Consider the following 17,100-nt stretch of genomic DNA (forward strand, 5'->3'; position numbering starts at 1 on the left):
AAAAACCTGTCATGATCTTGGCAGGAATTCATCAGCACGTTGTTGGTTTCTCACTCCAACCAAGTAATGAGCTGACATTAAAAATAAAATGCATTCCCACTGAGAGGGGCTATCCTTCCCAGGGATGAAGAGCAAGGGTGATAGAGTGCATGAACACAGTGATGGTGCCTGGGCATCTGTGCTCTACAGCAGAGTAGCGCCTTGTCATCTCCTAAACTGTGTCTGCTGACCCAGCCCACAAACTATGCATTTGCTGTAAATTACTACTAATAAATCAATAAGTCTTAAATCATGCTCACTAATGGCAAACAGGGAGCACTTGTGTTGGCAACTATAATTATTAATTTAATTTTTAATAACAATAAGGAACCCTTGTGAAATAATCTGATTAATGCGCTTTCTAACTTTCCTCCCATTTAAAACACAAAAAAGTATTAAAAAAAATGTCAATGTAAACTTGATGATTCAGTAGAAGTTCATGTTTCCAGCCATAGAAACCTGCCCTTGCCACTGCCTTTTTTAAACCATGAGTAAGCAACAGTAAATAGCTGTTCTAGAATATTAAAAAATATATGCTGGGCACAGTGGAGTTACGACAGTGGTTTTAGGTGTTAATATTGAACAAAAAAGCTAGGAATAATAAAAAATAATGTTCACTGAAATCAATGGCATATTTAGTAAGTGATAGAATAATTGGGTGTGTTTATATCAGATTGTGTTCCACCACTTCTTGCAAGCATCACACTATCATTATTACAGCATTTCTATCTCCTTTTGTCTTTTTGAAGTCATGATAACCTACCTTACATAAAATTTGCCTTTCAGCACTTTCATTAAACTGCCAAACTGAAGGCATTGAAAAAGAAGAAATGCTGATTTTTTTTAATCACCCCTTTATTTTATTAAGTTTTAAAAAAATACTTGCCAATATTAGGCAATCTTTCTTGGAGCAATGTAGGAAGTTTCATACCTGTTCCTTTGAAGAAAGGAGAATTCTGCATAAATGTGAAGATGTGGTTGTTTTATGGCAGCTCCTCAGCCATAACAGCTTTTATAACTGTTGGAAGAATTTAAATGCAATTAGTCCTTTATGTGTCCACTTGTTGTAGACTAAAAGAAAGTGATCTTTTTAGAGGATTTAAAAAAAAAAGATAAATCTAACTCTGAAAACTTTCAGATATCAGAAAAAAAGTCCATTGACTTGAATAAATTGTTGGCTGATTCTCAAACTAATGAGGGCTGAGGGAATTCTTCAATTTTAAGTATTTCCACTAAAATGTTTGTAGAAGTGCACAATGAATCAAAGCCTTTTTTGAATGAAATATTTAGGTACAAATCTCATGAAACACAAAGTAAACAATTTTGGTGATAGTTTGCAGGATTGCTCCTTTTTATTTGGATTGATTCTGTTTCTTCCTACAAAAATGCTGAAATTGGCTGGTCAGTTTGGATTATTGTACAGTAATACACAACTGATGAACAAGAATTCAAGACCTTTTTCTTAATAATTGCTATGCTGATTTGGAAATCTCATTCTTTCCTTATACTCTGTGAAATAAACTGATTACATGTCTAAGGGACAGAAAGAAAAAGGTGAGATAATATCTAGAAGTATATATATAATAGATAATATCTAGAAGTATATATTTTTTTCCCAGCAGTTTCTCCCTAAGCTTTATGGCTAATTAGATTTTAAAATATCTTTGTGGATCATGCCTGCTCTCTATAAACTTCCTTGAGTAACTGAGCTAAACTTGCATATTGTAAGTGCTATGTGTTTTGCATGGGTACCATGGTACATATTGAAATGTTGATATCTTATTTTCTATAGTGTCCTATCATTTCATTGTTTATTAATGGTTAAAACAAAGATAACTGTCAACTGAATAATTTTCCCTATATTACAGCAAATCAAAAAGCATTGAAAACACTATTTGACTGACAGACTGTTTTTAACTAACCCATGATGATGATGGTGAACTGGAATGAAGAATGAGAAAGAATACTAAACTGTCAGTGCCTGTGTCTACGAGACTGGTGAGAACAGCTCTTCTTATCTGTTAAAATTGGTGGATCTGGCAAAACAAATACTGAAACAAAGGCTCTCCCAAATCCCATCCCAACAACCTGTCAGTGCTCCCTGGAGCAGCATTGGTGGTTTCTGACCCTGCACTGGAATCACTCTGCTGGGATGTTTTCTGCTCAGCGCTGGGGCCAGTTTTGCTTCCTGAACTTCAAGGGTGACATCCTAGTTACACAGAAAAGAAAATGGCCTTGTTGTGAATCCTACCAGGTAAAACTACCCATTATGTCTTTTATTTGGACTGTTCAATTTCTTTCAGATCCAGTGTTCAAATGAGTATATCATATCATAAAGGCTATCTGTATTTTCTTTCAGCTCAGTAATGTTTTAATATAATGGAAAATCTAATTTTTAAAGCAAAAGATTCTGAGTGCTTCAAAGTACTAGAGTAAAAGAGGGAAAACAGATATTGTTACCGGCTTGATGTTATAATCAGTTATTTAGATAAAGTGATTGCCTTAGACTAGGAGCCTCATTAACAGTATTATTTATTAAAAGGTCAGATTTGGATAAAACGGAATTGCAATTAGAACATTTTGCTTGTATGTCCAAAATAATAGATATAGTCTGCAGACAATATTTAAATGTTCTAAGGAGATAAACATCTTAATGGTCTCTCAACAGTACAGCTTTCTGTAAAACTTGACCCCAAATAATAATAGAAAAGTAACGTAAAACCTAGTTATGCATGTTTATATCCCACTGACATATGTGGGTGTTGTGTATACGCTGTAGTCCAGAGCTTGGCATTGTAATAGCCTTAATCACATGATTGTAGATTTAATGAGAGAACTTCTTGGTTACTGCAAGGGGGCAAAATCAGGTCCAAAATACCTTGTGTTGTTATTAAAAAGAAAAAAAAAATCTGCCAGTATTTGCTCTCACAACCTTTTAAGACAGGTACTTACCACATTAAAATTTCATAACAAATATGTAAAACAAATAAAGCTACACTCATCCATGCACAATTTTAGCTCCAGAAAAACAACTACTAGGTTTTTCAAGGTTAAGAAAACAATAAAATAAGAGAGTGCCCATTTCGTCTTTTCTTTTTTTTAACTTCTGTGTCTGGCATTCATTATCATAAAAAAAAGTTCTCTTCAATTGAAATTGGCTATAAAGAAGAACAAAACCACAGAGAACAAAGCAGAAAATACCGTTTGATTATTGTGATTGCATCTTGCACTTGGGTGCACGGTCTGTCTCTAAACTCTGACTCATCTGCCAGCAGCAGGCTTTAAGGTGATAATCACCCACACAGAGCTATTTGCACATCATGTCTATCCTATCCTGTATCTAATTATACCCTTTATAACAAACTGTTTAGCATAATTAGTGGAGTTATGCTTTACAGGAAAAAAGACAGAAGCCATAGTTTAGAAGATTCAACTTTTTGAAGGCACACATGTTCAGATTAGTGACTTTGGTTACAATAATGAACATTTTGATGCATTGGTCTATGTAAAATTGTACAATCATTATTTTAGCAAGTAAAATAATGTACTTTTCAGAATATTTACATATTGTATGTAAGCATTGCTTAAAATTATGAAATGGTTTTGGGACTCATTAATTGCTAACACTTTCACCACTATTTTTCCAGACAAGGCTGAAAAATGCTGAAAGGGCCAGCATTGTAATCAAGAATGCTGGAAATTATCAGAGAACCTCTTATTCAACTGATAGACAACAGCAGGTACAAATGACCTTAATGGGAAAGCTCTGATTTTTTTATTTGTTTTGTTTCCTTCTAGATGATCAGAAAGGATGTTTACTAATGACCACTCTTTCTTTGTGTTCAAACTTTATTAATAAGCTGCTTTACAAGATCTTTTGAGGTAAAAAAGGAATAGAGAATAATACATATATGTGCACACAGGTATATATTAATCTTTCTTTGTTTGTTTTCATTGCAGTCTTAAAAGTGTTAAATGAACATTACTGATGTTGGCATCTTCTTTGTAGGCTGGCAATTTAGTCTTTCTAACCCCCCTGCCCCAACCCCATCCTCTTTATATAGTAGGAAAAGCTGGAAGTACACAAAAGCCAATACCCTCCCGTAGGTGTTTGTTGCCAGGCAAAATGAAACCCAAACTGCATCTCCTAAGAATAACCTCCTGTCCCCAGATGGGGGAAAACTGCTGATATGAACACAAATACTGTATTAGCATAGACAAAAGAAAAAATCATGCAGAATCCATTAAAGCAGCCACAACTAATTAATCTTGTTTGGATTTGTGTGTTAACTGTACTTCTGTTGACTTCTCTTTGAGACCAGGATAAATTTATGGATTCTATCCTTGTTTAACAAAAGTTCTGCTATTTCTGTATTATCAGAAAGATGTTCAGAACATTGTGCAAGTAGAAGTATTTCCCCCATGAGCTATTTAAGAAAAAACACATAAAAAAAAAAGCAGAGTATCAGTATTTACTTGAAGAGATGCTCATGCTTCACTCTTTTCAGGAAGGCAAATAAATTTGTTGAATTCTACAACATATCATTCCAAGACATTTACAGTAGACTAATGATAAAGCATAGACTTGCAGAAACTCTTGTATTTCCTATGGAATTTTAAACAGAATTTTCTCCATTTGTAATAAATAAACTGTACTAATCACTCCAGTGTAAAATACAAAGAGGTCAACAATGCATCCTTTCAGCTCACCATTGTTCAAAAGGTATTTGAGTTTCCCTATTAAGTTTTCAAAGGCCAACATCTGCTGATGCTCAGAAATGGGAGATGTGGTGACGAAGGCTGTATGGAGTGTGAAGTGAAAACACAACCATATAGACCATGCAACACAGTACTAAGAAACTACAGCACAACCAAACTCCAAAGACCTATTTTCCCATTCATCCCATTTCTATTATTAATGGCAGGAATATTTCTGACATAAATTTCTCTTTCATTTAGTTCTTTCTTTTTTGTTGTTATAAAATATACGTCTAAACACAAAGTTTTGAAAACAGCATATCACTATGAATTTGCAGTCATGCAAATACCAAAGGAGACACTAGAGCAGGAAAATGACATTTTTAAGATTGAAGGCTTTCATATGCACATTATTGTCATTGATGCTGTTCCACTATTTCAAGCTGCAAAACAGATGCCGTGGTGTTCAGCTTTAACACTGCTCTCACTTGCAAGGGAGATAGTTTTGATGGCATTTAACTTGCTGTCTAGAGCTTAACAAATCAGTGCCATTCATGAGCTTAAGTAAACTGACTTGATTTATAAATTGATAGACCTGACCCTGCATCATAAGAAGCGAGACCATTTTACCCAAATTATTAAAAACTTTTCAGTTGGATACTGGGCATGGCAAATTGCATTTTACAACTGTGATATTTTATAATTGAGATAGTTCTGCATTATACAAGTTGTGTCTAAACTATCTGCAAAGCTGAGGCTGTGGGGAATATTCTTTCAGTCAGCCACAACAGGATCCCATTTCTGCCTCCCTGCTTTATTTGTAATTAGCTAATGTGCCATGACTGTGTGCAGTTCTCTACTATGGAATTCAGCTGAGACCCACAGCTGAGCTACTGTGCACTTAGTCCCTTCAAGTGTTATATTTAAGTAACCATCTATTTCATTGATATAGTGGTCCTTTACATAACAGTGTCACGGTTTTGTTATAGTTTAAGTATAATATTTTGGTCCTTTAATTGCATATAGGAAAGCATTTTTTCTGTGAAGGAATACAATTCTGTTTATTTTGTGGAGTAAAGCCGAGTTCAAAGACCACTAGAGGTAATGCAGATACCAGCAGATACGCTGTATTTGCAAATCTACTTCATAAAAACGAAAGCTATTACATTTATAAACTCTTCCATTTGCTCTTTGGATTTACACAGGTGTACATACATGAAAATTAATGGTCCTATACTGTTACTAGCAAACAATTTTCTTTTTCAAGATGCTCAACAAATATTTTCTGTGCAACAGTGTCTTAATTCTTTGTGTCATACTCCATTTCATAAGACTCAGTCTTCATCTGGTGATAAAAACCAATCAGAAAATCTGTGGTTGAGTGCAGATGAGTTGTCAGGAGTGACATTGTCTCTGACCACATAATAACAGTTACATGTTAATGCAACAGAGGAAGGCCAGCATGGAGCCCCTGCACTGTAGGGCACCTAGTCAGAGAAACATTATCTACAACAGAAAGGGATGCTGGGAAATTAGATCCATGAAGCTGAATGACAATGCAAAACAATACTGGTTTTATTACTTACTACCAATACTGGAAATACTGGGTATACCTGTAGAGAAAAAAAAAAAACCCACAAAGAAATATAGTTAGCTGTTTGCTGTAGTTGGTTGCACTACTACATCTAAGATTCTGAAAACAATTTTAGAATACTGTGGTGGCAACTGCCAATATGTACCCAGACCTTCATAAATGCAGGGTCTTTCGATTCTTCAGTATGGGGCTGCAGGGACCACTAAAATGCATTGACAGATGGGACCTACACCAGCTCTCTGTACTTCATGAATTTGTTCAGAACACTTTTGTATTCCAACTAACCAGCCATTAGGTTTAATGCTCTAGATAAAAATATCAGTCATGCATGTATTATGCAGATCTAGGAGAGTAATTTAACCCAGGGATAGATGCATTGCTAACTGCTTTGGCCAGCTGCTTAAGTCAGTTGATACCTTCTGTTGCATTAATTGTATAAAGCCATTTTTTCCTCTTTTACCTGACGGTTATCTAAATTAAGCTATGTAAAAGAAATGTAATTGAGTGAAACAATCTAATATAGTAGGTTGGCCTTATTGGCTAAGCCTCTCATTGAATTTTTTTTCCTCTGTTCATTTCATTCCTAAACTGAATTAATGCAAGGAAACCATTCTAGAGGCAGGTGACATTTACCATAAGAGGTGGGGCTGCAGAGGAGTAAAATTCCTTTACTGGATAAGCAATGTGGGATCTCATGTTGTATGATGCAGTCCCAAGATAGCTTCTTGTCAGGTCTGCCCTGAAATGTGTGTAGCACAAAAATATGGACATGAATCTTTCCTGAAATGCCATTTACTTAAAATTAAATGCCATTGTTAATGGACTATGGCTAGTCAGAAACTGCAGATCAGTATTTAAATCCTGGATATTTGCATCTTCTTGGTTAAATACAGTTTGCCCTTTTTAAGTTTTATTGACTTTTGATGGCACGCATTTTGCTGCAGAAATCTCTCTGTTAATCTCTATTAGACATCTGCTATACTTCTTTCAACATCTATCTTGAAGTTCTCTCTTGGTCAGAGGTGGCCCCATTCTGCAATTTAGCAAACTGGAGTGAAGGAATGTCTTGAGGATTAACGATATTCAATGTATGCAAGGTTGTAAAGTCAAGTTGGGAACACTTCTAACTCGTGGCATGGCTAAGACAATGCTGAAGTAACAGAATTTGCAGACTGGGACAGATCTGTTATGTTTCATCACATCAGTCCTGGGGCATATGTCAGAATTGCAGCTCTCTGGTTTCACATCCTATGGTACCTGTGGTCTGGCAGAGCACACTGTAGACAGCACCTGCTGCTCACCCAGCCCTACGCTCAGACGTTGTTTACAAAATTAATTATTTCCACTTCTGCTGAGATTAATGGGTATTTTCCAAAATTTTAGCATCATAAGGTATTGAAAGCTAAATGAAAATATCATCATAATAGAACAATACACTCATAGTTCTAATAGTAACAAAAAGAGGGGTATTTTTTCAGTTAGGATAATGTAAGAGAACTTCTATCCCTTTCTCTTATATGTCAAAAAGACAATAGCAGCTTGTTTAAACTTTTGCAAGTCACTGTAGCTGGTTTAAATTAGCAGGATCCATTTTTGTTTATACACTCATGGAACCTACACAAATATTAGATAAAATACAAAAACTGTGTTCTCGCACTGACACTTTCACTGTGAAATGGTATTTGTATTTCCTCTAGGTATACTCCCCCGCCTCAAACCTCTCTGTCTCCTACACACACACACAAATATCCTTTCCTTTCTCTCCTGAACAGATTGTAGCAAAGGGAGAGGTTTTCCTGCAAGTCTGCTCTCCTCATTTTTACTGTATTTCAAAATTTTCAATGAATTCATAGTGATAAATGCTTCCTGGGCAGAGAATAATGAACACAAGGTGCCTGCTAGTCTGAGGGGCTCTGGATTAACCTTGCAAAGGTGTCTTCAGGTTCTGTTTCAAAAGCTATTTCTGTCCTCTTTTTATTTCTGAGTTGGTGTGATCTTCTGTAACCAGACTGATTTTTGTAATACCAGGTATCCCTGTGTGTGGTGACTGGCCTTGATAGTGCACTACTTTATGCCCTTCTTACTAAAGAGAGTGAGAATGACACCTCTGAGTTTGTCTGGAAAAGAGTTGGTTATGTAGGGCCATGAAGCAGGATCTATTAACACACTGTGAAAACCGCACATATGATGGGAAAATTATTCTTAGAACGAGTGTTTTTGTGAGATCTGGAGTTACATATTGAGGCTAGCTCTTACATTCAGCTGAGCTGTATTTGGTGCAAGTCCTTAGGTAATGAGGCACAGGAGGTGTGATTCTCTCTCTCTCTCCCTCTCTGTCAGTGTGGAGGCAGGCAAAGGCCTAAGCATGCATCTCCTCCTGTGCCACTGCTGCTGGGGACACCAACACACTGCAGAGTCATCCCACCACTGCCGGCCCTGTGGATGGACCTGCTACGTTATGTGACATGGATCATTTCCAGTCAGCCTTGTATTGAAATCTGTGAGTACTTTGCAGCAGCAGTGAAGTGATGTGAAAAGGTTATAGAGATGAAGGATCAGGCCCATTATGTCCCTTGATGCACAACTCTATTCAGCCAGGCATAAAGAGCAAATAAAACCAAGTGATTGAATTCACATATATTCAGTTGTTAAACCAAAGCAATGTTCAGTCTAAATTATCTTCCAGTTGAAATCACTGGGATGGTTATTAATGGTAATAGTTTTAGAGTGAGGAGACAGTGAGTAAAGTGTGCAAAGAAAGTTCAGGGGTAGCTACTGGCCCCAAAATGGCAAACATTGCAGTAAAATGTCACTAATACTATTTATTATTTTTGACTTGACTTGAGTGTGGTGGTTTAGTATATTACATGTTCACTGTAAGTGCATCTAAATATATATGCATTACTTGAGAGGAAAAAAAATCTGATGTTTTCCTTTTATATGATCTTCTGAATCTGCCCTGTAATTTTCTCGTTTCCCCTGCTCCCAGAAATGGGTTGTTTTAGCTCTTAGCTACCATGGAGCTGGCTATTGAGAATGAAGAAAAAAGCAAATCACATGCTAGCAAAGAGAGACAGTTTTTGATTTCTTCTATAGTTTGTGTCAGTGTGAAATCCATAACACAAAGTAAAAGGATCAGGATTTCTGTGAGAAGGGTCACACTGCTGCTTCCAGTCTCCTACCCTTCAGACCCTCTCAGCACCTTCATTGTCAATGCCCATGTGAGCGTCTGCCAGCAGCACAATTAATGTAGCCAGGCTGCACCTCTTCCTGGGCAGGGAGTGTGTGTGGAATAAAGGAATTATTCTGTCAATTCAGTCTTGGCTACCATCTTTCCCATGGGCTTCTCTGTCTCTTCTCCATCACAACTTAAATGTGCACCTGCCATATGACAGGGAGCGAGGGACAGGGCTCACAGCTCACTCACATTCAGGAAAATGGTGTCACCAAGAGCTCAGTGAATTATCCAGGTGAGATCAATACAGCCCAGAGACTCAGAATTAGGACTGTCTCCCATGAAGGCATGGCTGGATATGATAGTAAATAATGCAGTCCAGGTATGAATCTGTATTAATTGTTGATCAAAGCTGTGTGAGAGCATTTCTGACAAAAGAGATGTCTTTATAATTACACTCCACACCACATATTTAACTCTTTAACAAGAACAAAATATAGAGCCTTTTATAGCAAAAAGTCAGAGCAGGCAGGTCAATGCCACACCCAATCTTTTGGTAGAATATCTGTGCTGCAGCATCACAGCACTCCCTGCAGTCTTTCTTCCCTCTGCAACTCCTTCACTGAGCCACGATTGCAATATCAGATCCTCAGCATCAATATCAGAAGTTTTGAATTCTCTAGTAATTTAAAGCTCTGAGAAGCTAGAGGATCCTGGCATCTTGTAACCCCTCAAAGGGAGTGATCATTATGATCACAGGACTAAACTTTTCATGTATTGATAAACCTGTTTTCAAACAAAGGACCACACTCTGTGAAAGAAAATTCTTAGGAAATTTCACAGGTTTCATTCAAGGGCCCTGGAACTCCTGCTACTGTTAATTTTGCAGTTGTTTGCTCTGTAAAGATTGAAAATCTTTCAATGCCCAGAAAAAGAACTGCTTAGATGAAGTTTGTTATCCCTCACCTCTCCTTTCTCCAGTGATACTACCAGAAATAAATGGGACAGAGGAAATACTTAGTTATTGCTTTATTGGGTAACACCTTTTCAAATTTGGACTTTTTCTTGTTATATTTTAGTGAGTCCAAACCAGTATTGAAAACTCTGTCTGGGAATCTCCCAGTGAGATCAAAGGATTTTTTTTTTTTTAAGTAATTGTAATTTATTGATAGAATATCAGAAACTTTGAAAAGCCCGAAACTTAGACCACTTATAGCACCTTGAGCATCTCAAGACAGAAACTTTGCCTTCCCATGCTGCTGCTGCTGCTTAAAGACTAGAACTCTCTTTCATTTCACCTCTTCACTGTATATGGCAAAAATAGAGTTGTTTGAAGCCAGTGACGTATGGAAGCAATTCATTTCCCAGCAACAGATGCCACCATAACCAGCACAAACAACCAACTCAGCAGGGTCATGCAAGAGGGTAGAATGCTGAAGAATAATTTTTCAAGCCCTCTTTAAAAAAAACACAGCACATTATTTATAGTGCATTGTTTTTCAGTACACACCTGCAATGTTTTGCTGGCTATTGCACTGGATACCTAGGTGAAGGGAAGTTAGTTTATCACTTGCAGTTTTTCCTGACATTCCTGTCTACCTGAATGCTCTTGATACCCTGCAGTTTTGCCCTCACCACTAGGCTCCCCAGCCCTATACAACTTTTGTATGACATGTTCCTGTGGCTTTATATCTTCTGTAAGCTTCATGGGCTAAGATTAATATGTAATATAAAATGGGAACAATAAGAAGCTTTGCTGTTTTTTAACTTAATATTGATTCATATATTCCTTTTTCTCTTTGAAAGATTTATCAAAAGCATCAAGGAGCAATATTTTACACCCTAAGTGTAAGTGTCCCACTCCTTCAAATTGAATTATGAAGTAGGCACTGGAAAGCTCTTTCCAGTTATTTGGGAGAATGGGACCCTTAGAAAATGGGACACTATCTACTTTGAGTCTGCTTTGATAGGACAGCAGGATGTGTGATCCTTTCAGTTAGAGGGATTCATGCTACTTAGATTCCTGAACAGAAAGCACAACTTTCTGGCCAACTTCATTTATGCTGATACTTCAAGATGGCTTTGTGTCAGCAAATATTTACAGGGAAAACTGCGAATCAAGGTGAGGGTAACCAGTTCTGTAAGTGCCATAATTTTTGCCAGAAACTGTTTCTGTCACAGCTGTGCCACAGGGATGCCTCGTAAGTCTTTTCCCATTTGGGGGGGATTAAGGCTGTGCTGCTGTGATGGAAGCTGTACAATCGGAGAGGGACCCACTGCAGGAGAAATACAGTGAACTGACTGAGACTGCCTAACTCTTGACTGAAAAGAACCACCAATGTTTCCCACATCCTGGTCACTTTTGTTTCATGTTGAACTATGAATTAGGAAAGTCATGTAACAGCTGGGAAGTGGTTTTCCCAGAGTGTTCGGGCACTTCTGGTACAGGTTATTGGTTGTGAAGGGATTGACACAAAGCGAGCAGGCTTTGATGCATGGCAGCTCAGTGCAGTCTTAGACAGCACTGTCTCAACAGAAGTGCCAAATATGATCTAAACAAGAGGAGGAAGAAAAGAGCTAGTGCTGTCAGACACATACAGCTGCTGAGGAGAAAAGCTATCCTGTAATACCAAGTATAGAGAAGTTCAATAAGTTCACTTTGTGTGTCAAAACACATTGCAGAAAAAACTATCCACAGAATGTGGCAGCAAAAGGGAATGAATGTAATCACAAAATAGTCAATAAAATAGAGTGAAAATATAAAATAAATGTTAGGTGGAGACAAATGCAGAAATACTCCATTTGTTAGTGCCAATAAACAACAGAGTACTCACTATCTTTCACAGGTAAATCATGGAAAAATGTTTTGCATTCTCCTGAAAAACTCATGATGACTTTAAATGAGAAGAACACACAAAACAGTTTTATATTAAGGTTTATGCTTTGACTGTAGAATAATCTGGAATGGCTTGTGTTTCATGAGCTGTACCTTGAAAAGGTATGATAAAGTCTTATTGGTCACAAAACATGGCAGAAACAGAACAATGAAAGTAACAGAAGTTATAGTTGGGAAAGATTTGGAAATGGACATTATGCTTCTTGTTGAAGCTGAGCAAATTTCCCAAGTTCAGAGAATCTCAAGAAAAAGTATCTTTTTATTTTGTGAAAAAGAGAAAAAAATAATTTGAGTGTTTCACTTATACAACCATTTTTAACTGTATCTTATTTAAGATACATTCACTCCCTTAGATGGAAAAAACAGACTTTTAAAATTGGAGAAAGGATGTATTACTGGGACACTGTATTAATGGATTATATAAAGTGTCCCCAGGGAATTGAAGTAATATATGAAGGGAAGTTTAGGCTCAAACCAGATAAGTTACTTCTATCAACATGTTCCAGCAACTATTTACAGAATTCACACCTGACTAGGGAGGGTATAATGCTAGAGCTGCATTGCTGACCACAGGATGGAGATGGTGACATAAAGGCAACAGAGTAAGGAAAATTACATTGGCTGTGCAGAGAGTTTACACAATACTGCAAAAGTTCATATGCTCCAACACATAAGGCCTTAAATCAGAAAGTGACAAAAGACATGAAGCTTTTACATACCATAAATGATGCTGCTTGTAGCAAGTAATCAGACAACCCACAAGAAGGGAAGCTGATTTAGTTCTGGAGTAGGTACATAGGACCCAAGTCAAGAAGTAGTTATCAGAGAACCACTTCTGGACTGAAAGTCAACATGTTTTTGAGAAGGAAAAGGATAAAAAAAAATCCACTGCAGTAATATTTAAGCTTGAGAGAGTGAGCAGCGAGCAGCTTAAAATGAGGAAGTTAGCTAAAAGAAAAATGAAAAGAACATCTAAAAAGATATAATGCAAACAGCATGGAGGCAGGCTGGAGACAAAGTGTATGAGAGACTCAGAATAATCACATATAACTCATATAATTTTTTTTTCTTAAATTATAAAAATCAACTCTCTTTTAAGCTAAAAAACCCAAACCCCAAATTGAAAACAGCAGAATGTAGATGATTTTGGAAAGACACCCTTCAAAAGTGTAAGTCTTCTCAATGAGGAAAGATGGGGGGGGAAAGCATAAAATCTGTCAATTTAAATATAAACCACAGTATTTTGAGAATCAACTTTCTCCAGACACAAAAGTTAATAATTCTTTTTTGTTAAAATAACCACAGTAGAAGCAGGAGGCCTCCCAGAGAGATGACTAGGAAGACAAGCAATCAAGGTATTATTAATTAATATTATGGTTAATTAATAATTTAATCAAATGGTTTAATTAACATTGAATTTAATAATTTAATTGAATTTAAATTGATATTGAATTTAATTAATTGTTTTCACTGATGTTCACAACAAAGAAGGTTAGAGAGATTCTCACAATCTGAGGAACCTTCTCAATGTTTGTCATCATCTGAAGTAAATGATATCTAACAACAAGAATTGCCATAAGGAGATGTACACCTAAGAAGTATTTTGAAGGAACTTAAGCATGATGTTTCTGAACTAACTCCTGTAGCATATAACCTGTTCCTTATGCCAGCCTTGATGCCAGAAGAAATGTTTTAACTGTGGTACCATCTTAAAAAAGGACTCAAGGACTGATCCTTATAGTAACAAAATATAAAGCAGACACATTTTTATGCTATTGTAAAAGAGCCATGTTGTTGTCATGTCTAGAGTATTGTGTAGTTTTAGCCTAACCAAATAAATAACCAAAAAAATAACACCATGGACCCAGAAGAGACGAAGAAAGCACAGATGACCAGAGATGTGACACAGTTTTATGGTAAGATGAAACAGACCAGGATTTGTCATTTAGAAAATTGGAGTGGATAATGTCACATCTGTGTCATGATACGTGGTATAACAGAGCTAAATAGGGGTGTGTTATTCTATGTTCCTTCCTATCTAAGGCGGTACAGGCTTAACCATTTAAAAACATTTAAAACAAACAACATACCTTTCACTCATTATCTCATTAAATTGTGAAATGTATTGCCATAACATATCACTGAGATCAAGCTTATATCAGCTGGGTCTCTCCCACTGCTCAGCAGCGAGCAAACACTGCGATTATGATGGAGGGTCCAGCTCAGAAAGCCAGCTTATTGCTGATGACTGAGAAGGCAAAGAATAAATCCTTCCTGCTTCTTCCTGTTTGCCATAAATTCCTGCTGCTGATCATTGCTGAAGTCAGGATTTGAGGGGACGTGGAGTGTTTGTCAGCTCCAACAAGGTTCTGTTTTCATGATGTTATCATCATAATAGTAATAATAATAAACCTCAGAAATGACTGCCTGTTATTTGTGAAACGTTTTGATTTTTGACAACTGGGTATCTGATGAAATTCACTAATATGGTTTTAACATAAAGTTGTTTTAACAAGCTTCAGACATCCTTTAGGTGGGCACTAATTCCACTGTTCCGTCTGGTGTGTGCTCAACTGCCTGGAAAGGAGGTAACTGACACAGCAAGCTGCATTTAGCAAGATCCCTGTTTTCATGTTCAGATGTATCTTGTCACTAGGTTAGATGAGTAGCAGCTGGAGTAGCAGCTGCATTTTTTTATGTATACATATATTTATAAAATATGTATGTATGTGTATACATATGTATGTGTGTCTATGTAAAAATATACAGATAAAATCAACCTGGTAAATCTCACAATTTTTCCCAAACATAGCTTTAAACTATTAATTCTGTGAGCCACACTCACTTTTTGTATGTGAAAAAAGTGAATACTCTTACAAAATGTTTTTCCCTGGCTTCTTGGAAGTTCATTTTTTTTTCTGCTCAGTAAGAATTTTATCATAATTTCATGCCCCCACACTTCATGGTCTGTTACTTGGTCTATTACTCTCACATTTGACTTGATAAGGTCCTGCTTCCTATGATCTTCATTTCTGAGTTTTGATTCTTCACAGCTGCTGCTTTGAAGTCTTAGATAACATTCTGAGCATTGCACACTGTTTCTGGTTTTAAACTTTTCATTCAACTGCAGTTCATAGCTCTGTTTCTCCCAAATAACTTTTCAATAAATGTTACATTCTAATATTCTAAAATGAATGTTTTGCTTTTAATCAGGGCAAAACTGTGCACTCCTTTCTTAAAAATAGCTAGTAACTTCTGTCAAAAGGTTTATTCTCATTTTCAATCCTTTCTTCAAAGGAATTTAAATCTGTTGTTACTCAGTTCAGGAGGATTCTGAGTCACTGTGTATTTCATATGTGCAGGAAAGTGAGAACTGATGCTCATACTTGTCTTTGTGCCCTCTCTTTCACCACCATATTCTTTTTGACCCAATCCTGTCCAGGACCTGGCAAAGCAGCTGTCAGTAACTTATTCCTCTGGATAATATGAAAGTGTGCTGGAATAGTGAGTGTGTGTGTTGTTGAATGGCTGTTAGCTGGAACCAAGCAGACATAAAACCTCAGGTTTAGCCCTTGCTTTCCCTCTTGATCTACAAGATCTAAAAGAGTGCAGATGAATCTGGACTGCAGGTCACCATCAGGTAAATATTTCCCAACCTTTAGCTCTTTAGTTATTAATTTGAAAAAAGTGGTCTGTGTTTTTTTTTCACTTTCTTGAACGGACAAAATACGAGCAAGGACCTCATCTCACATGTTGAGCTGAGGGTGTTTCCAATCTCAAGGCAATAAGGATGTATGAATGGAGAGCTGAGGTCACTGTGGCTGGAGCAGTACTGCAGATATTCACACTGTTTTCTCTCCTCTGTATGTTTTTTCTGGGAAGAGTCCTAATTTTTTCATATCTTAGACCTTTCTGTGCAGTGTCCACAGATGGATACAAACATGCAGTTCTCATGTAAGTTATTTACAACCATGTGAGAGCACAGATGATGCATACTTAGAATTAACACTTGCAAATTGACACCTTGTTCAATTATACACACTGAGTCATAAAGAAATGACAAACTTTTGCCAGCATTAATCTTTCTTTAGAGTCATGATATGGGGCAGAATTATAATAATGAAATAGCCTTATTATACAAAACTACTTACAGATATTAGCAGTGCCCTTAGGTATAGGCAGATAAGAACCAGGGCTCCATGGTCGGCCCTGGTAATTCTTCTTGCATTTTCCACAGTCTGGACCAGTTGTGTTATGCTCACATTCACAAAGTAGTCTTTTGTTTTCTTCTTTACAGCCAGTAGCATGAAGGTTGCACTTACACCTATTTTTAAAAGGCAAAAATAAAACAAAGTGGGATATTATTTAGGGGTGAGGTGGGTTTGAGTTCAGATCATCTTAGAAAAGCATGTCCTACAGCAACCACTTGATCTCTGTGTTGTGGCTGTAGTATTGTTCTGCCATGCTTTGTAAATAGCAAGTTGCAGTATCTTCAGCTTGCAGAGACCTAAAAGTAGAAATTTCACCACAACTCCAAGATGCTGAATCCTTTCTTGTTTTCACTAATTCAGCTCCACTGAGAGCAACTAAATTATTCATAATTTTTACTACAGACTGGTCTATAATCTTGTAGGAATTCAAGAGTTACTCACTATTACAAGGAACAAAACAAGTGCTCTGCTCATGTCCTTAGAGAAT

The 17,100-nt window shown here is 36.8% G+C and overlaps 1 protein-coding gene across 9 annotated transcripts in view; it reads right to left on the reverse strand.

Annotated features, from left to right (window-relative positions):
• NTNG1 (netrin G1) overlaps window positions 1–17,100 on the reverse strand; it is a 150,025-nt gene that overhangs the window by 40,606 nt on the left and 92,319 nt on the right. For all 9 annotated transcript variants that reach the window (XM_064664544.1, XM_064664546.1, XM_064664547.1 and 6 more), the window contains exons 4-5: window positions 16,554–16,726; window positions 6,324–6,350 (exon numbers count right to left, since the gene is read on the reverse strand). In XM_064664544.1, the coding sequence (XP_064520614.1) occupies window positions 6,324–6,350; window positions 16,554–16,726 (200 nt within the window). The remainder of the gene's footprint in view (window positions 1–6,323; window positions 6,351–16,553; window positions 16,727–17,100) is intronic.

This window comes from Pseudopipra pipra, chromosome 9, assembly GCF_036250125.1.
Source record: "Pseudopipra pipra isolate bDixPip1 chromosome 9, bDixPip1.hap1, whole genome shotgun sequence".
Classification (NCBI taxonomy): Eukaryota; Metazoa; Chordata; class Aves; order Passeriformes; family Pipridae; genus Pseudopipra; species Pseudopipra pipra.